Source organism: Vidua macroura, chromosome 15 (assembly GCF_024509145.1).
Source record: "Vidua macroura isolate BioBank_ID:100142 chromosome 15, ASM2450914v1, whole genome shotgun sequence".
Classification (NCBI taxonomy): domain Eukaryota; kingdom Metazoa; phylum Chordata; class Aves; order Passeriformes; family Viduidae; genus Vidua; species Vidua macroura.
Genome location: NC_071585.1, coordinates 2,992,407 through 3,015,558, shown reverse-complemented (window position 1 = coordinate 3,015,558; position 23,152 = coordinate 2,992,407). Strand labels below are relative to the sequence as shown.

At 56.1% G+C, this 23,152-nt stretch overlaps 5 protein-coding genes across 5 annotated transcripts; all 5 read left to right on the top strand.

Annotated features, from left to right (window-relative positions):
- The first annotated feature begins 410 nt into the window (after window positions 1–410).
- On the top strand, window positions 411–4,352 carry LOC128815044 (protocadherin beta-15-like). Its single transcript, XM_053991436.1, has one exon. It carries the CDS (start codon window positions 599–601, stop codon window positions 3,038–3,040), a length of 2,442 nt encoding a protein of 813 aa, XP_053847411.1. The 5' UTR covers window positions 411–598; the 3' UTR covers window positions 3,041–4,352.
- Window positions 4,353–4,886: 534 nt separating this feature from the next.
- Window positions 4,887–8,308, top strand: LOC128815050 (protocadherin beta-15-like). The gene has a single exon (XM_053991444.1). It carries the CDS (start codon window positions 5,043–5,045, stop codon window positions 7,482–7,484), a length of 2,442 nt encoding a protein of 813 aa, XP_053847419.1. The 5' UTR covers window positions 4,887–5,042; the 3' UTR covers window positions 7,485–8,308.
- Window positions 8,309–9,405: 1,097 nt separating this feature from the next.
- Window positions 9,406–11,974, top strand: LOC128815060 (protocadherin beta-4-like). Its single transcript, XM_053991457.1, has one exon. It carries the CDS (start codon window positions 9,492–9,494, stop codon window positions 11,931–11,933), a length of 2,442 nt encoding a protein of 813 aa, XP_053847432.1. The 5' UTR covers window positions 9,406–9,491; the 3' UTR covers window positions 11,934–11,974.
- Window positions 11,975–13,892: 1,918 nt separating this feature from the next.
- Window positions 13,893–16,891, top strand: LOC128815046 (protocadherin beta-15-like). Its single transcript, XM_053991438.1, has one exon. The coding sequence runs from the start codon at window positions 13,946–13,948 to the stop codon at window positions 16,385–16,387; it is 2,442 nt and encodes an 813-aa protein (XP_053847413.1). The 5' UTR covers window positions 13,893–13,945; the 3' UTR covers window positions 16,388–16,891.
- Window positions 16,892–18,397: 1,506 nt separating this feature from the next.
- LOC128815027 (protocadherin beta-15-like) lies at window positions 18,398–22,676 on the top strand. Its single transcript, XM_053991410.1, has one exon. The coding sequence runs from the start codon at window positions 18,402–18,404 to the stop codon at window positions 20,841–20,843; it is 2,442 nt and encodes an 813-aa protein (XP_053847385.1). The 5' UTR covers window positions 18,398–18,401; the 3' UTR covers window positions 20,844–22,676.
- The last annotated feature ends 476 nt before the right edge of the window (window positions 22,677–23,152 follow it).

Here is a 23,152-nt window from a genome sequence, read left to right as displayed (position 1 = left end):
ATGCAGCCGGGAGAGTGTTCATTGGCATGCCTGTGCTGTCATCATCGCCCTATTCTTGTGCGGTGTCTCCTGCTGCGGGGTGATGCTCTGTCCTTGTGGACTCAGTGTGGTCTTTAGGCTGCCGTGGTTAAGGCCGCGTTCCGTTCTCGGCCCGGCTGTCTCGGTGGGTTCGGAATCGCGGGCCGGGGCGAGCGGCAGCGCGGGCTGCGGGCGGCGGCGGCTGCAGTCCCAGCGCGCACCGCTGGGTGGTGCCCTCGGCCAAGGCGGCGCCGAGCGGCTGCGGCAGCGGAGGCGGCCGAGCCCGGACCGGCCCAGCCCAGCCCAGCCCAGCCCAGCCCAGCCCAGCTCAGCTCAGCTCAGCTCAGCTCAGCTCAGCTTAGAGCAGCTTAGAGGAGCCCAGCGCAGCCGGGCGGAGGTGGCAGAGGCTGCGGAAGGGATTGCAGCCGCTGCCGGGACAGCCCGGCTGCGTTACGGAGCGCCGGCGGAATCTGAAGCAGCGAGAGAAGACGTGCGCCTTCCACTTCGCCGCTCCCCGCGGGGAATCCGCCGGCACATCCGCGAGACCGACACCGGCCGCCGCCGCCGCCGCCGCTGCGCCATGGCGCTCGCAAGGCAAGTGCTTTGTCTCTCTGCTTTCCTCTCGCTGCCGCACGCTCGCGCCGAGCCCATCCGCTACTCCGTAGCCGAGGAGGCGGAAAGCGGCTCCCTGGTGGGCCAGCTGGCGGAGGATGCGGGGCTGACGCCGGCGCAGCTCTCGGCTCGCCGCGCCCGCCTGGTCTCGGAGGACGGCCGGCAGCATTTTCGCTTAGACCGCGCCTCCGGCCGCCTCGTCGTGGCGGCGAGGCTGGACCGGGAGGAGCTCTGCGGCCAGTCCGCCACCTGCATGCTCCCCTTCGAGCTGCTGCTCTCCAACCCCCTGCAGTTCTTTCGGGTCGAGGTGGCTCTGGACGATATCAATGACCATTCGCCCATCTTCCCCGAGGAACGAGTCACTTTTGACATCCTGGAAAGTAGTGACCCGGGCTCTCGTTTCCCGCTGGAGATGGCTCGGGACCTCGATATTGGCCGCAACAACATCCAGGCATACAGCATCTTTCCTGAGAACGAGTATTTTAGTATCTCCTATGGAAGTCGGAGTACTACTGACAAATATCTTGAACTTGTTCTGGAAAAACCACTAGACAGAGAGGAGCATGCAGAGATGGGTTTCCATGTTATTGCTGTGGATGGAGGCTCTCCTCCCAGAAGTGGGACCATTGAGATCTCTATTATCATTCTAGATGTAAATGACAATGCTCCCAAATTCACCCAAGAACGTTATATTGCAAAGGTTCTGGAGAACATGCCAGAAGGCTCTGTAGTTCTGACTGTGCTGGCAACAGATCAAGATACAGGAGTTAATGGGGACATCACCTATCAACTCAGCCAGGCAGTGGGACAGAGTGACTCTGCATTTGTGATTGATCCCATAACTGGTGAAATTCAACTCACAAAACCTCTGGACTTCGAAGCAGCAGACAGTCATGAGCTGACTATAAAGGCCAGAGATGGTGGGGGTCTCTCAGCAATCTGCAAAGTGCTGGTGGAGGTGGTGGATGTGAATGACAATGCCCCAGAGCTGGTGGTCAGTTCCTTCAGCAGTCCCCTCCCCGAGAACACAGTGCCCGGCACGGTGGTTGCCCTGTTTGCGGTCAGGGACCGGGATTCTGGTGCCAACGGGAAGATCTCCTGTGCCCTCGAGGATCAGCTCTTCTTCTCCCTGCGGCCAGCCTATAAGAATTACTATGAGCTGGTGACAGTGAGCGCGCTGGACCGCGAGGAGACGCCTCGCTACATCCTCAGTGTGAGGGCAGCAGATGCGGGGTCGCCTCCTCTCACAACCACCCAGACCTTCAGCGTGGACATCTCCGATGTCAATGACAACGCCCCCGTCTTCAACCAGAGCTCCTACACCATGTACGTGCGTGAGAACAACGTCCCCACGGTGTTTGTTGGGGCCGTCAGTGCTGCAGATGCTGACGTGGGGCTCAATGCCAAGGTGACCTATTCCCTGGCCCCAGAGCAAGGGGCAGAGCGGCCCTCGTGCTCCTGCATCTCTGTGAACTCTGAGAACGGGCACGTGTTTGTGCTGCGGCCCCTGGACTACGAGCACTTGAGGCAGACCGAGGTGACGGTCAGTGCCTCTGACGCGGGCTCTCCTCCCCTCAGAGCCAACGTCACCGTCCGCCTGGTCGTGCTGGACGAGAATGACAACGCACCGCTGGTGCTCTACCCAGCCCAGGACAGCAGCCCAGCGTCCAGTGAGCTGGTGCCCGTGTCGGCTGAGGCGGGCTACCTCATCAGCAAAGTGGTGGCCGTCGACGCCGACTCGGGACAGAACTCCTGGCTCTCCTACCACCTGCTGAGGGCCACCGACCCAGGGCTGTTTTCCGTGGCCCTCCAAAGCGGGGAGGTGCGTCTGAGGAGGCCGGTGACAGAGAGAGACAGCGTCAAGCAGAAGCTCCTTGTCCTGGTCAGAGACAACGGCAAGCCCCCGCTCTCAGCCACGGCAGCTCTGAGCGCTCTCCTGCTCAAGGACTTCTCCGACGTGCGCCTCCCGCACAGCAGCCCGGCCACAGAGGATCAGGACGGCTCCCTGACCACCTATTTAATCATTTCCTTGGTCTTTGTCTCACTCCTCTTCCTCATCTCCACCGCAGTCTTTGTCGCTCGCAAGGTCTGCAGGAGAAAGCAGCTGAAGGCTGGCCATGTGCTTTATGGTGCCGACAACTTGCAGAGCGGCCTGGCCGAGGCAGCCGCTGCAGGGAGCCTGCCCCGCGCCTATTGCTACGAGATCAGCCTCACTACGGGCTCGGGCAACAGCGAGTTCAAATTCCTCAAGCCCATCCTGCCCAGCCTGCCCCCACAGCACTGCGCCGTGGGCCAGGGCCCGGATGAGGAACAGGATTTCCCCTGTGTCCCTGTCAGCACAGAGGACATGGCCCCAGACAATGCTGGGACTCTCTCTGCAGGACAGTTCAATGCTCTGTCCTTTAACTGACATGGGTTCTGCACAGCTGGAGGCTTCATGGCCCATGGGAGGAGGGGATCCAGGCCGCAGCAGGTAGCCATGGTTCCTCCAGAGTATATCTGTGTTTGCAATTGATTCAACCAACTTTCTGCAAATTCTGTTCAAAATAAATGTCTGCTCCTCCTGAAAGCAATGAAGGAAATAAAAGAAGCCAACGTCCTCTCATTCTCTAATGGGATTCACCTTTGCTACTGCCCTTTCGAACAGATTTCATGTTTGTGGTTAGCCCTCCATGTGTGTTCTGCCTTCTCTTTCTGTCTGACAAGACAGAGGATCTTTTTATTCTGGTCTTCAAGACAATGTCACTGTTGGCCAAACAAATCCTATCCTCACTGAAATGCGAAAAGGCTTTTTCCCAGCTCTGGAAAGCAAGGAAGTTGAGAGTACTAAGCGGCAATGTCAGGTGTGCACTTGGCCCTTTCTTTCCTGGATTCTGGATGTATCTTTCTGAGAAGGGAGCTCTGTGTGCAGACATTGAATATCTGCAGATGCTTCAGTAGTGCTGCATGGTGAAGCCGGGAATTGCTCCCACCCAGCCATTACAAAACAGGCAGTGCCAGCTCAGCAGGCTAGGCAGGTCTTTGGACCCTTTAACAACAGCAGTCTCGCCTTCCTTATCTAGCTCAGAGCAGGGCAGCAAAATGCACAACAAAGTCTTCCTTTGGTGTACAAGAAGGCCTTGGGTGTTCTCTCACCTCAGGATTAGCTTGGAAATACAGGAGCACAAACAGTGTTAGGGTAGACTGTAACTGAATAGAGCTGTGGAATCATGTCCATTGTTTTTGAATTTATTTAAAGGAAAGGTCCAAAAACACTAAACCTCAAATATTGGAAGGTAGAGGCAAGAAGATCTTTATAAAAGAAGACATTCAGATTGGTCTTTTCATTACTGTATCTGCATCCCAAGATTTCTTGATGGGAATAGAAAGCTGTCCCTGCATAATTTTCAGTGTTTCTGTAAGAGCATTTGCAGTCCCATGTTTCCCTTTCTCCCCTGAAATGTACTGAGCACTGCACTGAACCCGTTCCTCTAGAGAAGTAGTGCCACCCCATCTAGAATTACTGGTTGTTTGAATGATGACTGTGATGCATGAAATACTCAGAACGTCTCCCTCACGCTGTGATGTGCTGAAGTTAGACAGTTTAACGTTGTAAATTGGCATAAGTCTGAGATTAGAAACTGAAAAAATATGTTAGCTTGAAATAAAGAGAATACACTGACTCCTTTTGTGGTGGCAGAAGTCTTTGTAGAGGCGTTCCGTGTCGGGAAGCCCTGTTAAGACTTTTCAAAATTATGCGAGTTACTGTCTCACTGTGTCCCTTGTCTGAAGCAATGTTGGGTGGGTGCAGTTCCTGAGTGTGCAGATGCAGCCGGGAGAGTGTTCATTGGCATGCCTGTGCTGTCATCATCGCCCTATCTCTGCTCGGTTTCTCGTGCTGCTGGGTGATGCTCTGTCCTTGTGGACTCAGTGTCGTCTTTAGGCTGCCGTGGTTAAGGCCGCGTTCCGTTCTCGGCCCGGCTGTCTCGGTGGGTTCGGAATCGCGGGCCGGGGCGAGCGGCAGCGCGGGCTGCGGGCGGCGGCGGCTGCAGTCCCAGCGCGCACCGCTGGGTGGTGCCCTCGGCCAAGGCGGCGCCGAGCGGCTGCGGCAGCGGAGGCGGCCGAGCCCGGACCGGCCCAGCCCAGCCCAGCCCAGCCCAGCCCAGACCTGCTCAGCTCAGCTCAGCTCAGCTCAGCTCAGCTTAGAGCAGCTTAGAGGAGCCCAGCGCAGCCGGGCGGAGGTGGCAGAGGCTGCGGAAGGGATTGCAGCCGCTGCCGGGACAGCCCGGCTGCGTTACGGAGCGCCGGCGGAATCTGAAGCAGCGAGAGAAGACGTGCGCCTTCCACTTCGCCGCTCCCCGCGGGGAATCCGCCGGCACATCCGCGAGACCGACACCGGCCGCCGCCGCCGCCGCCGCCGCCGCCGCTGCGCCATGGCGCTCGCAAGGCAAGTGCTTTGTCTCTCTGCTTTCCTCTCGCTGCCGCACGCTCGCGCCGAGCCCATCCGCTACTCCGTAGCCGAGGAGGCGGAAAGCGGCTCCCTGGTGGGCCAGCTGGCGGAGGATGCGGGGCTGACGCCGGCGCAGCTCTCGGCTCGCCGCGCCCGCCTGGTCTCGGAGGACGGCCGGCAGCATTTTCGCTTAGACCGCGCCTCCGGCCGCCTCGTCGTGGCGGCGAGGCTGGACCGGGAGGAGCTCTGCGGCCAGTCCGCCACCTGCATGCTCCCCTTCGAGCTGCTGCTCTCCAACCCCCTGCAGTTCTTTCGGGTCGAGGTGGCTCTGGACGATATCAATGACCACTCACCCGTCTTCCGAGAAGATCGAGTCAGTTTTAGGATCCCCGAAACGAGCGAACCCGGCTCTCGTTTCCCACTAGAAGTGGCTCGGGACCTCGATATTGGCAGCAACAACATCCAGGCATACAGCGTCTCTCCTGAGAACGAGTATTTCAGTGTCTCCTATGGGAGTCGCATTACAGGCAAGAAGTCCCTTGAACTTGTTTTGGAAAAGCCACTAGACAGGGAGGAGCATGCAGAGATGGGTTTCAGTGTTATTGCTGTTGATGGTGGCTCTCCTCCCAGGAGCGGCACCACCCATGTGAAAATTGTCATTCTGGATGTAAATGACAATGCTCCGATATTCACACAGGACGAGTACATTGGACAGGTCCTGGAGAACATGCCAGAAGGCTCTGTGGTTCTGACAGTGATGGCAACTGACCAGGATGCAGGAGTTAATGGAGACATCACCTATCAACTCAATGAAGCACTGGGTCTGAGCGACACAGCATTTGTGATTGATTCAATAACTGGTGAAATTAAAATCACAAAGCCTCTGGACTTCGAAGCAGCAGACAGTCATGAGCTCAGTGTGAGAGCCACAGATGGTGGGGGTCTCTCAGCAATCTGCAAAGTGCTGGTGGAAGTGGTGGATGTGAATGACAATGCCCCAGAGCTGGTGGTCAGTTCCTTCAGCAGTCCCCTCCCCGAGAACACAGTGCCCGGCACGGTGGTTGCCCTGTTTGCGGTCAGGGACCGGGATTCTGGTGCCAACGGGAAGATCTCCTGTGCCCTCGAGGATCAGCTCTTCTTCTCCCTGCGGCCAGCCTATAAGAATTACTATGAGCTGGTGACAGTGAGCGCGCTGGACCGCGAGGAGACGCCTCGCTACATCCTCAGTGTGAGGGCAGCAGATGCGGGGTCGCCTCCTCTCACAACCACCCAGACCTTCAGCGTGGACATCTCCGATGTCAATGACAACGCCCCCGTCTTCAACCAGAGCTCCTACACCATGTACGTGCGTGAGAACAACGTCCCCACGGTGTTTGTTGGGGCCGTCAGTGCTGCAGATGCTGACGTGGGGCTCAATGCCAAGGTGACCTATTCCCTGGCCCCAGAGCAAGGGGCAGAGCGGCCCTCGTGCTCCTGCATCTCTGTGAACTCTGAGAACGGACACGTGTTTGTGCTGCGGCCCCTGGACTACGAGCACTTGAGGCAGACCGAGGTGACGGTCAGTGCCTCTGACGCGGGCTCTCCTCCCCTCAGAGCCAACGTCACCGTCCGCCTGGTCGTGCTGGACGAGAATGACAACGCACCGCTGGTGCTCTACCCAGCCCAGGACAGCAGCCCAGCGTCCAGTGAGCTGGTGCCCGTGTCGGCTGAGGCGGGCTACCTCATCAGCAAAGTGGTGGCCGTCGATGCCGACTCGGGACAGAACTCCTGGCTCTCCTACCACCTGCTGAGGGCCACCGACCCAGGGCTGTTTTCCGTGGCCCTCCAAAGTGGGGAGGTGCGTCTGAGGAGGCCGGTGACAGAGAGAGACAGCGTCAAGCAGAAGCTCCTTGTCCTGGTCAGAGACAACGGCAAGCCCCCGCTCTCAGCCACGGCAGCTCTGAGCGCTCTCCTGCTCAAGGACTTCTCCGACGTGCGCCTCCCGCACAGCAGCCCGGCCACAGAGGATCAGGACGGCTCCCTGACCACCTATTTAATCATTTCCTTGGTCTTTGTCTCACTCCTCTTCCTCATCTCCACCGCAGTCTTTGTCGCTCGCAAGGTCTGCAGGAGAAAGCAGCTGAAGGCTGGCCATGTGCTTTATGGTGCCGACAACTTGCAGAGCGGCCTGGCCGATGCAGCCGCTGCAGGGAGCCTGCCCCGCGCCTATTGCTACGAGATCAGCCTCACTACGGGCTCGGGCAACAGCGAGTTCAAATTCCTCAAGCCCATCCTGCCCAGCCTGCCCCCACAGCACTGCGCCGTGGGCCAGGGCCCGGATGAGGAACACGATTTCCCCTGTGTCCCTGTCAGCACAGAGGACATGGCCCCAGACAATGCTGGGACTCTCTCTGCAGGACAGTTCAATGCTCTGTCCTTTAACTGACATGGGTTCTGCACAGCTGGAGGCTTCATGGCCCATGGGAGGAGGGGATCCAGGCTGCAGCATGTGGCAATTGTTCCTCCAGAGAAAATATGTTCTCAATTGTCATAGCCTAGTTCCTGCAAATTCCAAGTCAGTGTAAAATTTGTCTTCCTCTCCAAAGACAAAATTGCAGAAAAAAAGGTATTGTGATTCTCTCCCTCAGACAATAGTCTGTTGCTCCTCTGTCACAGCCTTTTCTGATAGGCTTTAATAATGCACTCCCTGCTTTGTTCTTTGTCTCTTGGTCTCAGACCAGACCTTGGACTTCCTATTCTTTTTATAGCTCAGTGGCACAGTTGCATAGACAAATCTCAACACTGGCGGAAATTAAACCAAGCCCTTTTCCCAGAGAAGCAAGGTAGTTCATGACATAATGAATACTGTGTCATTATGTTCTATTAGCATCGGGCTTTTTCTTTCCGGGTTCTGGATGTCTCTGTCTGAGATGGGTGGGCTCAGTGTGTTACACTTTCTTCTCAGTATATCTGTCTGTACGGCCATGGTTCATGTGCAGGTGCTTCACTAGCGCTGCCCACTGAAAGGGTGAGTTTCTCCCATCCAGCCATTACAATGCAGGCAATTCCAGCTCTGCATGAAAGTAGACTGGAGTTTTGATCCTTCCAGGGCACAGCAGAGCATACCAAAACACAGCAGAGCAGCAAAACGCGTAACAAAAATCTTCCTTTGGCCTATAAGTGAGCATTTGTTGTTCTGTCTCCTTGGAATTGCCTTGGAAATATAGCAGTGTCAGGTCAACCTGTGTTTGGAGAGTGTATAACTGTACAGAGTCATGGAAACTTATGCATCATCTCTGGGGGCATGAAAATCAAATAATTTCCTGAGGGTAAAATCAAGTACTTGAACGTTTGAAAAAGATTGGAAATAGGAATTTGAGTTTTGTTTCCTCATTCTTGTTAGAGAATTCAGTGCTTTGTTGTTGGGGCTAAACATAGATGACTTTCCCATATGTGTTAGAGCATTTGCATTCTCCATTCTGCCCTTTCTCCTGCTCTCTGAACTGTGTTTGAGCATTACCTTGCCTGTTCCTCTAGACGAATGCCACCCCATCTGGAATTGCTGGTTGTTTGAATGATATCTGTGCTGCATGTAATTCTCGGAAAGCTTCCCACACACTGTGTTGGGCTGAAGTTATACAGTTTAACAATGTAAATTGGTATGACTCTGGGTTTAGAAACTGAAAAAAAGTGTTAGACTGAAATAAACAGAGCATCGTACCTCCTTTAGTAGAGACAGAATCCTTCCTAGAGACGTTCACTCTTTGAAATCCCTGTCAAGACTTTTTGAAATCCTGCGACTTTTTCACTGTGTCCCTTGTCTGAAGCAATGTTGGGTGGGCACAGTTCCTGAGTGTGCAGATGCAGCCGGGAGAGTGTTCATTGGCATGTCCGTGCTGCCACCATCGCGCTATCTCTGCTCGGTTTCTCGTGCTGCGAGGTGAGGCTCTGTCTTTGTGGACTCAGTGTGGTCTTTAGGCTGTCGTGGTTAAGGCCGCGTTCCGTTCTCGGCCCGGCTGTCTCGGTGGGTTCGGAATCGCGGGCCGGGGCGAGCGGCAGCGCGGGCTGCGGGCGGCGGCGGCTGCAGTCCCAGCGCGCACCGCTGGGTGGTGCCCTCGGCCAAGGCGGCGCCGAGCGGCTGCGGCAGCGGAGGCGGCCGAGCCCGGACCGGCCCAGCCCAGCCCAGCCCAGCCCAGCCCAGCCCAGCCCTGCTCAGCTCAGCTAAATTCAGATTAGAGCAGCCCAGCGCAGCCGGGCGGAGGTGGCAGAGGCTGCGGAAGGGATTGCAGCCGCTGCCGGGACACCCCGGCTGCGTTACGGAGCGCTAGCAGAATCTGAAGCAGCGAGAGAAGACGTGCGCCTTCCACTTCGCCGCTCCCCGCGGGGAATCCGCCGGCACATCCGCGAGACCGACACCGGCCGCCGCCGCCGCCGCCGCCGCCGCCGCTGCGCCATGGCGCTCGCAAGGCAAGTGCTTTGTCTCTCTGCTTTCCTCTCGCTGCCGCACGCTCGCGCCGAGCCCATCCGCTACTCCGTAGCCGAGGAGGCGGAAAGCGGCTCCCTGGTGGGCCAGCTGGCGGAGGATGCGGGGCTGACGCCGGCGCAGCTCTCGGCTCGCCGCGCCCGCCTGGTCTCGGAGGACGGCCGGCAGCATTTTCGCTTAGACCGCGCCTCCGGCCGCCTCGTCGTGGCGGCGAGGCTGGACCGGGAGGAGCTCTGCGGCCAGTCCGCCACCTGCATGCTCCCCTTCGAGCTGCTGCTCTCCAACCCCCTGCAGTTCTTTCGGGTCGAGGTGGCTCTGGACGATATCAATGACCATTCACCTGTTTTCCGACAAGATCGAGTCAATTTTAGGATCCTGGAAACAAGTGAACCTGGTTCACGTTTCCCACTGGAGATGGCTCGGGACCTCGATATTGGCAGTAACGCAGTCCAGGAGTACAGCATCTCTCCTCCGAACGAGTATTTCAGTGTCTCCTATGGGAGTCGGAGTAATACTGACAAATATCTTGAACTTGTTTTGGATAAGCCACTAGATAGAGAGGAGCATGCAGAGATGGGTTTCCGTGTTATTGCTGTGGATGGTGGCTCTCCTCCTCGAAGTGGGACCACCGAGATCTCTATTATCATTCTAGATGTAAATGACAATGCTCCGATATTCAAACAAGATCGTTATATTGGAAGGGTTCTGGAGAACATGCCCGAAGGCTCTGTGGTTCTGACAGTGATGGCAACAGATCAGGATGCAGGAGTTAATGGAGACATCACCTATCAACTAAGCGATGCAGTGGGACAGAAAGACTCTGCATTTGTGATTGATCCCATCACTGGTGAAATAAAGCTCACAAAATCTCTGGACTTCGAGGAAGCAGAGCATTATGAACTGCGTGTCCAAGCCACAGATGGTGGGGGTCTCTCAGCAATCTGCAAAGTGCTGGTGGAAGTGGTGGATGTGAATGACAATGCCCCAGAGCTGGTGGTCAGTTCCTTCAGCAGTCCCCTCCCCGAGAACACAGTGCCCGGCACGGTGGTTGCCCTGTTTGCGGTCAGGGACCGGGATTCTGGTGCCAACGGGAAGATCTCCTGTGCCCTCGAGGATCAGCTCTTTTTCTCCCTGCGGCCAGCCTATAAGAATTACTATGAGCTGGTGACAGTGAGCGCGCTGGACCGCGAGGAGACGCCTCGCTACATCCTCAGTGTGAGGGCAGCAGATGCGGGGTCGCCTCCTCTCACAACCACCCAGACCTTCAGCGTGGACATCTCCGATGTCAATGACAACGCCCCCGTCTTCAACCAGAGCTCCTACACCATGTACGTGCGTGAGAACAACGTCCCCACGGTGTTTGTTGGGGCCGTCAGTGCTGCAGATGCTGACGTGGGGCTCAATGCCAAGGTGACCTATTCCCTGGCCCCAGAGCAAGGGGCAGAGCGGCCCTCGTGCTCCTGCATCTCTGTGAACTCTGAGAACGGACACGTGTTTGTGCTGCGGCCCCTGGACTACGAGCACTTGAGGCAGACCGAGGTGACGGTCAGTGCCTCTGACGCGGGCTCTCCTCCCCTCAGAGCCAACGTCACCGTCCGCCTGGTCGTGCTGGACGAGAATGACAACGCACCGCTGGTGCTCTACCCAGCCCAGGACAGCAGCCCAGCGTCCAGTGAGCTGGTGCCCGTGTCGGCTGAGGCGGGCTACCTCATCAGCAAAGTGGTGGCCGTCGACGCCGACTCGGGACAGAACTCCTGGCTCTCCTACCACCTGCTGAGGGCCACCGACCCAGGGCTGTTTTCCGTGGCCCTCCAAAGCGGGGAGGTGCGTCTGAGGAGGCCGGTGACAGAGAGAGACAGCGTCAAGCAGAAGCTCCTTGTCCTGGTCAGAGACAACGGCAAGCCCCCGCTCTCAGCCACGGCAGCTCTGAGCGCTCTCCTGCTCAAGGACTTCTCCGACGTGCGCCTCCCGCACAGCAGCCCGGCCACAGAGGATCAGGACGGCTCCCTGACCACCTATTTAATCATTTCCTTGGTCTTTGTCTCACTCCTCTTCCTCATCTCCACCGCAGTCTTTGTCGCTCGCAAGGTCTGCAGGAGAAAGCAGCTGAAGGCTGGCCATGTGCTTTATGGTGCCGACAACTTGCAGAGCGGCCTGGCCGATGCAGCCGCTGCAGGGAGCCTGCCCCGCGCCTATTGCTACGAGATCAGCCTCACTACGGGCTCGGGCAACAGCGAGTTCAAATTCCTCAAGCCCATCCTGCCCAGCCTGCCCCCACAGCACTGCGCCGTGGGCCAGGGCCCGGATGAGGAACAGGATTTCCCCTGTGTCCCTGTCAGCACAGAGGACATGGTCCCAGACAATGCTGGGACTCTCTCTGCAGGACAGTTCAATGCTCTGTCCTTTAACTGACATGGGTTCTGCACAGCTGGAGGCTTCATGGCCCATGGGAGGAAGGGATCCAGGCCGCAGCAGGTAGCCATGGTTCCTCCAGAGTATATCTGTGTTGCAATTGATTCAACCAACTTTCTGCAAATTCTGTTCAAAATAAATGTCTGCTCCTCCTGAAAGCAATGAAGGAAATAAAAGAAGCCAACGTCCTCTCATTCTCTAATGGGATTCACCTTTGCTACTGCCCTTTCGAACAGATTTCATGTTTGTGGTTAGCCCTCCATGTGTGTTCTGCCTTCTCTTTCTGTCTGACAAGACAGAGGATCTTTTTATTCTGGTCTTCAAGACAATGTCACTGTTGGCCAAACAAATCCTATCCTCACTGAAATGCGAAAAGGCTTTTTCCCAGCTCTGGAAAGCAAGGAAGTTGAGAGTACTAAGCGGCAATGTCAGGTGTGCACTTGGCCCTTTCTTTCCTGGATTCTGGATGTATCTTTCTGAGAAGGGATCTCTGTGTGCAGACATTGAATATCTGCAGATGCTTCAGTAGTGCTGCATGGTGAAGCCAGGAATTGCTCCCACCCAGCCATTACAAAACAGGCAGTGCCAGCTCAGCAGGCTAGGCAGGTCTTTGGACCCTTTAACAACAGCAGTCTCGCCTTCCTTATCTAGCTCAGAGCAGGGCAGCAAAATGCACAACAAAGTCTTCCTTTGGTGTACAAGAAGGCCTTGGGTGTTCTCTCACCTCAGGATTAGCTTGGAAATACAGGAGCACAAACAGTGTTAGGGTAGACTGTAACTGAATAGAGCTGTAGAATCATGTTCATTGTTTTTGAATGCATTTGAAGGAAAGGTCCAAAAACACTAAACCTCAAATATTGTAAGGTAGAGGCAAGAAGATCTTTATAAAAGAAGACATTCAGATTGGTGTTTTCATTGCTGTTTCTGCATCCCAAGATTCCTTGATGGGAATAGAAAGCTGTCCCTGCATAGTTTTCAGTGTTTCTGTAAGAGCATTTGCAGTCCCATGTTTCCCTTTCTCCCCTGAAATGTACTGAGCACTGTACTGAACCCGTTCCTCTAGAGAAGTAGTGCCACCCCATCTAGAATTACTGGTTGTTTGAATGATGACTGTGATGCATGAAATACTCAGAACGTCTCCCTCACGCTGTGGTGTGCTGAAGTTAGACAGTTTAACGTTGTAAATTGGCATAAGTCTGAGATTAGAAACTGAAAAAATATGTTAGCTTGAAATACAGACAATACACTGACTCCTTTTGTGGTGGCAGAAGTCTTTGTAGAGACGTTCCGTGTCGGGAAGCCCTGTCAAGACTTTTCAAAATTATGCGAGTTACTGTCTCACTGTGTCCCTTGTCTAAAGCAATGTTGGGTGGGTGCAGTTACTGAGTGTGCAGATGCAGCCGGGAGAGTGTTCATTGGCATGCCTGTGCTGTCATCATCGCCCTATTCTTGTGCGGTGTCTCCTGCTGCGGGGTGATTTTCTGTCCTTGTGGACTCAGTGTCGTCTTTAGGCTGCCGTGGTTAAGGCCGCGTTCCGTTCTCGGCCCGGCTGTCTCGGTGGGTTCGGAATCGCGGGCCGGGGCGAGCGGCAGCGCGGGCTGCGGGCGGCGGCGGCTGCAGTCCCAGCGCGCACCGCTGGGTGGTGCCCTCGGCCAAGGCGGCGCCGAGCGGCTGCGGCAGCGGAGGCGGCCGAGCCCGGACCGGCCCAGCCCAGCCCAGCCCAGCCCAGCCCAGCTCAGCCCAGCTCAGCTCAGCTCAGCTCAGCTCAGCTCAGCTTAGAGCAGCTTAGAGCAGCCCAGCGCAGCCGGGCGGAGGTGGCAGAGGCTGCGGAAGGGATTGCAGCCGCTGCCGGGACAGCCCGGCTGCGTTACGGAGCGCTAGCAGAATCTGAAGCAGCGAGAGAAGACGTGCGCCTTCCACTTCGCCGCTCCCCGCGGGGAATCCGCCGGCACATCCGCGAGACCGACACCGGCCGCCGCCGCCGCCGCCGCCGCCGCCGCCGCCGCTGCGCCATGGCGCTCGCAAGGCAAGTGCTTTGTCTCTCTGCTTTCCTCTCGCTGCCGCACGCTCGCGCCGAGCCCATCCGCTACTCCGTAGCCGAGGAGGCGGAAAGCGGCTCCCTGGTGGGCCAGCTGGCGGAGGATGCGGGGCTGACGCCGGCGCAGCTCTCGGCTCGCCGCGCCCGCCTGGTCTCGGAGGACGGCCGGCAGCATTTTCGCTTAGACCGCGCCTCCGGCCGCCTCGTCGTGGCGGCGAGGCTGGACCGGGAGGAGCTCTGCGGCCAGTCCGCCACCTGCATGCTCCCCTTCGAGCTGCTGCTCTCCAACCCCCTGCAGTTCTTTCGGGTCGAGGTGGCTCTGGACGATATCAATGACCATTCACCTGTTTTCCGACAAGATCGAGTCACTTTTAAGATTCCAGAGACGAGCGATCCCGGCTCTCGTTTCCCGCTGGAGGTGGCTCGGGACCTCGATATTGGTAGCAACACAGTCCAGGAGTACAGCATCTCTCCCGCGAACGAGTATTTCAGTGTCTCCTATGGAAGTCGGAGTAATACTGACAAATATCTTGAACTGGTCTTGGATAAGCCACTAGATAGAGAGGAGCATGCAGAGATGGGTTTCACTGTCATTGCTGTGGCTGGGGGCTCTCCTCCTCGAAGTGGGACCACTGAGATCTCTATTATCATTCTAGATGCAAATGACAATGCTCCCATATTCACCCAAGAACGTTATATTGCAAAGGTTCTGGAGAACATGCCCGAAGGCTCTGTGGTTCTGACTGTACTGGCAACAGATCCAGATGCAGGAGTTAATGGTGAAATTTCCTATGATTTCGGTGAAGCCGTTGGACAGAGTGACTCAGCATTTGTGATTGATTCCATAACAGGTCAAATTAAAAACACAAAGCCTCTGGACTTCGAGGCAGAAGAATCTCACGAGCTCAGTGTGAGGGCCACAGATGGTGGGGGTCTCTCAGCAATCTGCAAAGTGCTGGTGGAGGTGGTGGATGTGAATGACAATGCCCCAGAGCTGGTGGTCAGTTCCTTCAGCAGTCCCCTCCCCGAGAACACAGTGCCCGGCACGGTGGTTGCCCTGTTTGCGGTCAGGGACCGGGATTCTGGTGCCAACGGGAAGATCTCCTGTGCCCTCGAGGATCAGCTCTTCTTCTCCCTGCGGCCAGCCTATAAGAATTACTATGAGCTGGTGACAGTGAGCGCGCTGGACCGCGAGGAGACGCCTCGCTACATCCTCAGTGTGAGGGCAGCAGATGCGGGGTCGCCTCCTCTCACAACCACCCAGACCTTCAGCGTGGACATCTCCGATGTCAATGACAACGCCCCCGTCTTCAACCAGAGCTCCTACACCATGTACGTGCGTGAGAACAACGTCCCCATGGTGTTTGTTGGGGCCGTCAGTGCTGCAGATGCTGACGTGGGGCTCAATGCCAAGGTGACCTATTCCCTGGCCCCAGAGCAAGGGGCAGAGCGGCCCTCGTGCTCCTGCATCTCTGTGAACTCTGAGAACGGACACGTGTTTGTGCTGCGGCCCCTGGACTACGAGCACTTGAGGCAGACCGAGGTGACGGTCAGTGCCTCTGACGCGGGCTCTCCTCCCCTCAGAGCCAACGTCACCGTCCGCCTGGTCGTGCTGGACGAGAATGACAACGCACCGCTGGTGCTCTACCCAGCCCAGGACAGCAGCCCAGCGTCCAGTGAGCTGGTGCCCGTGTCGGCTGAGGCGGGCTACCTCATCAGCAAAGTGGTGGCCGTCGACGCCGACTCGGGACAGAACTCCTGGCTCTCCTACCACCTGCTGAGGGCCACCGACCCAGGGCTGTTTTCCGTGGCCCTCCAAAGCGGGGAGGTGCGTCTGAGGAGGCCGGTGACAGAGAGAGACAGCGTCAAGCAGAAGCTCCTTGTCCTGGTCAGAGACAACGGCAAGCCCCCGCTCTCAGCCACGGCAGCTCTGAGCGCTCTCCTGCTCAAGGACTTCTCCGACGTGCGCCTCCCGCACAGCAGCCCGGCCACAGAGGATCAGGACGGCTCCCTGACCACCTATTTAATCATTTCCTTGGTCTTTGTCTCACTCCTCTTCCTCATCTCCACCGCAGTCTTTGTCGCTCGCAAGGTCTGCAGGAGAAAGCAGCTGAAGGCTGGCCATGTGCTTTATGGTGCCGACAACTTGCAGAGCGGCCTGGCCGAGGCAGCCGCTGCAGGGAGCCTGCCCCGCGCCTATTGCTACGAGATCAGCCTCACTACGGGCTCGGGCAACAGCGAGTTCAAATTCCTCAAGCCCATCCTGCCCAGCCTGCCCCCACAGCACTGCGCCGTGGGCCAGGGCCCGGATGAGGAACAGGATTTCCCCTGTGTCCCTGTCAGCACAGAGGACATGGCCCCAGACAATGCTGGGACTCTCTCTGCAGGACAGTTCAATGCTCTGTCCTTTAACTGACATGGGTTCTGCACAGCTGGAGGCTTCATGGCCCATGGGAGGAGGGGATCCAGGCTGCAGCATGTGGCAATTGTTCCTCCAGAGAAAATATGTTCTCAATTGTCATAGCCTAGTTCCTGCAAATTCCAAGTCAGTGTAAAATTTGTCTTCCTCTCCAAAGACAAAATTGCAGAAAAAAAGGTATTGTGATTCTCTCCCTCAGACAATAGTCTGTTGCTCCTCTGTCACAGCCTTTTCTGATAGGCTTTAGTAATGCACTCCCAGCTTTGGCTTCTGTCTCTTGGTCTCAGACCAGACCTTGGACTTCCTATTCTTTTTATAGCTCAGTGGCACAGTTGCATAGACAAATCTCAACACTGGCGGAAATTAAACCAAGCCCTTTTCCCAGAGAAGCAAGGTGGTTCTGAATACTGTGTCATTATGTTCTATTAGCATCGGGCTTTTTCTTTCCGGGTTCTGGATGTCTCTGTCTGAGATGGGTGGGCTCAGTGTGTTACACTTTCTTCTCAGTATATCTGTCTGTATGGCCATGGTTCATGTGCAGGTGCTTCACTAGCGCTGCCCACTGAAAGGGTGAGTTTCTCCCATCCAGCCATTACAATGCAGGCAATTCCAGCTCTGCATGAAAGTAGACTGGAGTTTTGATCCTTCCAGGGCACAGCAGAGCATACCAAAACACAGCAGAGCAGCAAAACGCATAACAAAAATCTTCCTTTGGCCTATAAGTGAGCATTTGTTGTTCTGTCTCCTTGGAATTGCCTTGGAAATATAGCAGTGTCAGGTCAACCTGTGTTTGGAGAGTGTATAACTGTACAGAGTCATGAAAACTTATGCATCATCTCTGGGGGCATGAAAATCAAAGAATTTCCTGAGGGTAAAATCAAGTACTTGAACGTTTGAAAAAGATTGGAAATAGGAATTTGAGTTTTGTTTCCTCATTCTTGTTAGAGAATTCAGTGCTTTGTTGTTGGGGCTAAACATAGATGACTTTCCCATATGTGTTAGAGCATTTGCATTCTCCATTCTGCCCTTTCTCCTGCTCTCTGAACTGTGTTTGAGCATTACCTTGCCTGTTCCTCTAGACGAATGCCACCCCATCTGGAATTGCTGGTTGTTTGAATGATATCTGTGCTGCATGTAATTCTCGGAAAGCTTCCCACACACTGTGTTGGGCTGAAGTTATACAGTTTAACAATGTAAATTGGTATGACTCTGGGTTTAGAAACTGAAAAAAAGTGTTAGACTGAAATAAACAGAGCATCGTACCTCCTTTAGTAGAGACAGAATCCTTCCTAGAGACGTTCACTTTTTGAAATCCCTGTCAAGACTTTTTGAAATCCTGCGACTTTTTCACTGTGTCCCTTGTCTGAAGCAATGTTGGGTGGGCACAGTTCCTGAGTGTGCAGATGCAGCCGGGAGAGTGTTCATTGGCATGTCCGTGCTGCCACCATCGCGCTATCTCTGCTCGGTTTCTCGTGCTGCTGGGTGATGCTCTGTCCTTGTGGACTCAGTGTGGTCTTTAGGCTGCCGTGGTTAAGGCCGCGTTCCGTTCTCGGCCCGGCTGTCTCGGTGGGTTCGGAATCGCGGGCCGGGGCGAGCGGCAGCGCGGGCTGCGGGCGGCGGCGGCTGCAGTCCCAGCGCGCACCGCTGGGTGGTGCCCTCGGCCAAGGCGGCGCCGAGCGGCTGCGGCAGCGGAGGCGGCCGAGCCCGGACCGGCCCAGCCCAGCCCAGCCCAGCCCAGCTCAGTTCAGTTCAGTTCAGATCAGCTCAGTTCAGATCAGCTCAGCTCAGCTTAGAGCAGCTTAGAGCAGCCCAGCGCAGCCGGGCGGAGGTGGCAGAGGCTGCGGAAGGGATTGCAGCCGCTGCCGGGACAGCCCGGCTGCGTTACGGAGCGCCGGCAGAATCTGAAGCAGCGAGAGAAGACGTGCGCCTTCCACTTCGCCGCTCCCCGCGGGGAATCCGCCGGCGCATCCGCGAGACCGACACCGGCCGCCGCCGCCGCCGCCGCTGCGCCATGGCGCTCGCAAGGCAAGTGCTTTGTCTCTCTGCTTTCCTCTCGCTGCCGCACGCTCGCGCCGAGCCCATCCGCTACTCCGTAGCCGAGGAGGCGGAAAGCGGCTCCCTGGTGGGCCAGCTGGCGGAGGATGCGGGGCTGACGCCGGCGCAGCTCTCGGCTCGCCGCGCCCGCCTGGTCTCGGAGGACGGCCGGCAGCATTTTCGCTTAGACCGCGCCTCCGGCCGCCTCGTCGTGGCGGCGAGGCTGGACCGGGAGGAGCTCTGCGGCCAGTCCGCCACCTGCATGCTCCCCTTCGAGCTGCTGCTCTCCAACCCCCTGCAGTTCTTTCGGGTCGAGGTGGCTCTGGACGATATCAATGACCACTCACCCGTCTTCCCCGAGGAACGAGTCACTTTTAAGATTCCAGAGACGAGCGATCCCGGCTCTCGTTTCCCGCTGGAGGTGGCTCGGGACCTCGATATTGGTAGCAACACAGTCCAGGAGTACAGCATCTCTCCCGCGAACGAGTATTTCAGTGTCTCCTATGGGACTGGGATTTCAGGCAAGAAGTATCTTGAACTTGTTTTGGATAAGCCACTAGACAGAGAGGAGCAGGCAGAGATGTGTCTCAGTGTTACTGCCGTGGATGGGGGCTCTCCTTCCAGAAGTGGGGCCACCCAAGTAAACATTGTAATTCTGGATGCAAATGACAATGCTCCCAGCTTCACAAAGGAGGTGTACATTGGAAAGGTCCTGGAGAACATGCCCGAAGGCTCTGTGGTTCTGACTGTGCTGGCAACTGATCAGGATGCAGGAATTAATGGGAACATTTCCTATCAATTCAGCCAGGCAGTGGGACAGAATGACTCAGCATTTGTGATTGATTCAATAACTGGTGAAATTAAAATCACAAAACCTCTGGACTTCGAGGCGGCAGACATTCATGAGCTCAGTGTGAGGGCCACAGATGGTGGGGGTCTCTCAGCAATCTGCAAAGTGCTGGTGGAAGTGGTGGATGTGAATGACAATGCCCCAGAGCTGGTGGTCAGTTCCTTCAGCAGTCCCCTCCCCGAGAACACAGTGCCCGGCACGGTGGTTGCCCTGTTTGCGGTCAGGGACCGGGATTCTGGTGCCAACGGGAAGATCTCCTGTGCCCTCGAGGATCAGCTCTTCTTCTCCCTGCGGCCAGCCTATAAGAATTACTATGAGCTGGTGACAGTGAGCGCGCTGGACCGCGAGGAGACGCCTCGCTACATCCTCAGTGTGAGGGCAGCAGATGCGGGGTCGCCTCCTCTCACAACCACCCAGACCTTCAGCGTGGACATCTCCGATGTCAATGACAACGCCCCCGTCTTCAACCAGAGCTCCTACACCATGTACGTGCGTGAGAACAACGTCCCCACGGTGTTTGTTGGGGCCGTCAGTGCTGCAGATGCTGACGTGGGGCTCAATGCCAAGGTGACCTATTCCCTGGCCCCAGAGCAAGGGGCAGAGCGGCCCTCGTGCTCCTGCATCTCTGTGAACTCTGAGAACGGACACGTGTTTGTGCTGCGGCCCCTGGACTACGAGCACTTGAGGCAGACCGAGGTGACGGTCAGTGCCTCTGACGCGGGCTCTCCTCCCCTCAGAGCCAACGTCACCGTCCGCCTGGTCGTGCTGGACGAGAATGACAACGCACCGCTGGTGCTCTACCCAGCCCAGGACAGCAGCCCAGCGTCCAGTGAGCTGGTGCCCGTGTCGGCTGAGGCGGGCTACCTCATCAGCAAAGTGGTGGCCGTCGACGCCGACTCGGGACAGAACTCCTGGCTCTCCTACCACCTGCTGAGGGCCACCGACCCAGGGCTGTTTTCCGTGGCCCTCCAAAGCGGGGAGGTGCGTCTGAGGAGGCCGGTGACAGAGAGAGACAGCGTCAAGCAGAAGCTCCTTGTCCTGGTCAGAGACAACGGCAAGCCCCCGCTCTCAGCCACGGCAGCTCTGAGCGCTCTCCTGCTCAAGGACTTCTCCGACGTGCGCCTCCCGCACAGCAGCCCGGCCACAGAGGATCAGGACGGCTCCCTGACCACCTATTTAATCATTTCCTTGGTCTTTGTCTCACTCCTCTTCCTCATCTCCACCGCAGTCTTTGTCGCTCGCAAGGTCTGCAGGAGAAAGCAGCTGAAGGCTGGCCATGTGCTTTATGGTGCCGACAACTTGCAGAGCGGCCTGGCCGATGCAGCCGCTGCAGGGAGCCTGCCCCGCGCCTATTGCTACGAGATCAGCCTCACTACGGGCTCGGGCAACAGCGAGTTCAAATTCCTCAAGCCCATCCTGCCCAGCCTGCCCCCACAGCACTGCGCCGTGGGCCAGGGCCCGGATGAGGAACAGGATTTCCCCTGTGTCCCTGTCAGCACAGAGGACATGGCCCCAGACAATGCTGGGACTCTCTCTGCAGGACAGTTCAATGCTCTGTCCTTTAACTGACTAGGGTTCTGCACAGCTGGAGGCTTCATGGCCCATGGGAGGAAGGGATCCAGGCTGCAGCACCTGGCCAGTGTTCCTCCAGAGTATATCTGTGTTTGCAGTTGGTGCAGTGAATTTCCTGAAAATCAATTAAGAATAAATATCTTCCACTCCAAGAACCCCTGGCGAAAGTAAAGGAAGCCTCACTTCTCTTGCTTAGTCACTTATGGATTTCTGGTTTTTTACTGCCATTTCTATCAGGCTTTAACTGTGTGGTTAGCTTTTACACCTATGCTCTTGTTTCTCTTCCTCTCTGACAAGACAGAGGATGTTTTTATTCTGAGCTTTAGGACAAGGTCGCTGTAGGCCTCACTAATCGTATCATCATGGAAATGCAAAAAGCTTTTTCTGGGCTTCAGGAAAGCATGGAAGTTGCGAGTACTGTGTCACAATGTCACGTGGGCACTAGGCCCTTTCTTCCCTGGGTTCTGGATGCCTCTTTCTGGAATGTGAGATCTGTGTGCTTTGCTTTCTTGTCGCTATGTTTGTCCATGCAGACACTGAATATCTGCAGATGCCTCAGTAGTGCTACCTGGTGAAGCAGGGAGTTGCTCCCACCCAGCCATTGCAACACAGGCAATGCCAGCCCCGCAGGGAAGGAGGTGCTTAGGATCCTTTCAGTGCAGTAGTCTCCTGTTCCTTATCTAGCTCAGAGCAGGGCAGCAAAATGCACCACAAAGTCTTCCTTTGCCTCACAAGTCGGCTTGGGGGATCTGTCACTTCAGGACTGCCTTGGAAATACAGGAGCACAAACAGTGTTAGGGTAGACTGCTGTGGTGTGGTTTTTGCTTTACGTTTGTGTTTGCCCACTATTCTCCTCCCTAATCTTCTCCCCTCCTGAGTTACCAATCTCCCCAAGCCCTTGCCTAACTTCCTCTTTCCCAGGCTGTCAATCCTACCTATCCCGACGCCTTTTTCCAGAGTGTTCCTTGTCTATCTTGTAGTATTGGATACCCCATTTGTTGCTTTGTATTATCCCCCTGCCCTGCTCTCCCTGATAGGTTTATAGAATGTTATTCCTGCCCTAGATTCCTCCCCTGCCATGCCCTCATTGGTTAGTCGCCCTGTACCACTCCCCCTATAAAAACCTCTGCAGAGCCGCCCTGGGTTTTGCCTTGGGGTCCCAGGTTGTGGACCTAATAAATCCATCCAGCTTTACCCCAAGTCCCGTGTTGTCATTATCTGTTCCTGCACCGGACCAAGCGATAACTGGGAATAGCAGAGCTCACGGGGGGAAGGTCACGCTCCTGGTGTCGCTGCCCAGCACGATACGACAGCGCACTGCGACAGTAGACTGTAACTGAAAAGGGCTGCAGAAATAGGTTCATTATTGTTGAATGCATTGAAAGGAAACCCCATAAATACTAAAAGACAATTATTGGAAGGAAGAGTAACGAAGAACTTGAAAAGAGACATTGAGATTGGTCTTTTCATTGTTATTCCTGAATCCCAAGACTTCTTGATGGGAATAGAAATCTGTCCCTGCATGATTTTTGGTGTTTGTTTTAGTACATTTGCATTCCCATATTTCCATTTCTCCTCTGAAATGTACTGAGCATTTTACTGAGCCTGTTCCTCTAGAGAAGTGCCACCCCATCTGGAATTGCTGGTTGTATGGATGATGTCTGTGATGCATGAAATACACGGAAAGCTTCACACATGCTCTGTTGTGCTGAAGTTACACAGTTTAACAATGTAAATTGGTATGACTCTGGGTTTAGAACCTGAAAAAATATGTTAGGCTTAAATGAAGAGAGCATCGTACCTCCTTTAGTGGAGAGAGAATTCTTCGTAGAGACGTTTTCTCTTTGAAATCCCTGTCAAGACTTTTTAAAATTCTGCGACTAACTTTCTCACTGTGTCCCTTGTCTGAAGCAATGTTGGGTGGGTACAGTTCCTGAGTGTGCAGATGCAGCCGGGAGAGTGTTCATTGGCATGCCTGTGCTGTCATCATCGCCCTATTCTTGTGCGGGGTCTCCTGCTGCTGGGTGATGCTCTGTCCTTGTGGACTCAGTGTGGTCTTTAGGCTGTCGTGGTTAAGGCCGCGTTCCGTTCTCGGCCCGGCTGTCTCGGTGGGTTCGGAATCGCGGGCCGGGGCGAGCGGCAGCGCGGGCTGCGGGCGGCGGCGGCTGCAGTCCCAGCGCGCACCGCTGGGTGGTGCCCTCGGCCAAGGCGGCGCCGAGCGGCTGCGGCAGCGGAGGCGGCCGAGCCCGGACCGGCCCAGCCCAGCCCAGCCCAGCCCAGCCCAGCCCAGCCCAGCTCAGCTCAGC

Bases quoted from the DNA above. Each gene is read 5' to 3' on its own strand.
- LOC128815044 (XM_053991436.1), top strand. From the start codon at position 599: ATGGCGCTCGCAAGGCAAGTGCTTTGTCTCTCTGCTTTCCTCTCGCTG.
- LOC128815050 (XM_053991444.1), top strand. From the start codon at position 5,043: ATGGCGCTCGCAAGGCAAGTGCTTTGTCTCTCTGCTTTCCTCTCGCTG.
- LOC128815060 (XM_053991457.1), top strand. From the start codon at position 9,492: ATGGCGCTCGCAAGGCAAGTGCTTTGTCTCTCTGCTTTCCTCTCGCTG.
- LOC128815046 (XM_053991438.1), top strand. From the start codon at position 13,946: ATGGCGCTCGCAAGGCAAGTGCTTTGTCTCTCTGCTTTCCTCTCGCTG.
- LOC128815027 (XM_053991410.1), top strand. From the start codon at position 18,402: ATGGCGCTCGCAAGGCAAGTGCTTTGTCTCTCTGCTTTCCTCTCGCTG.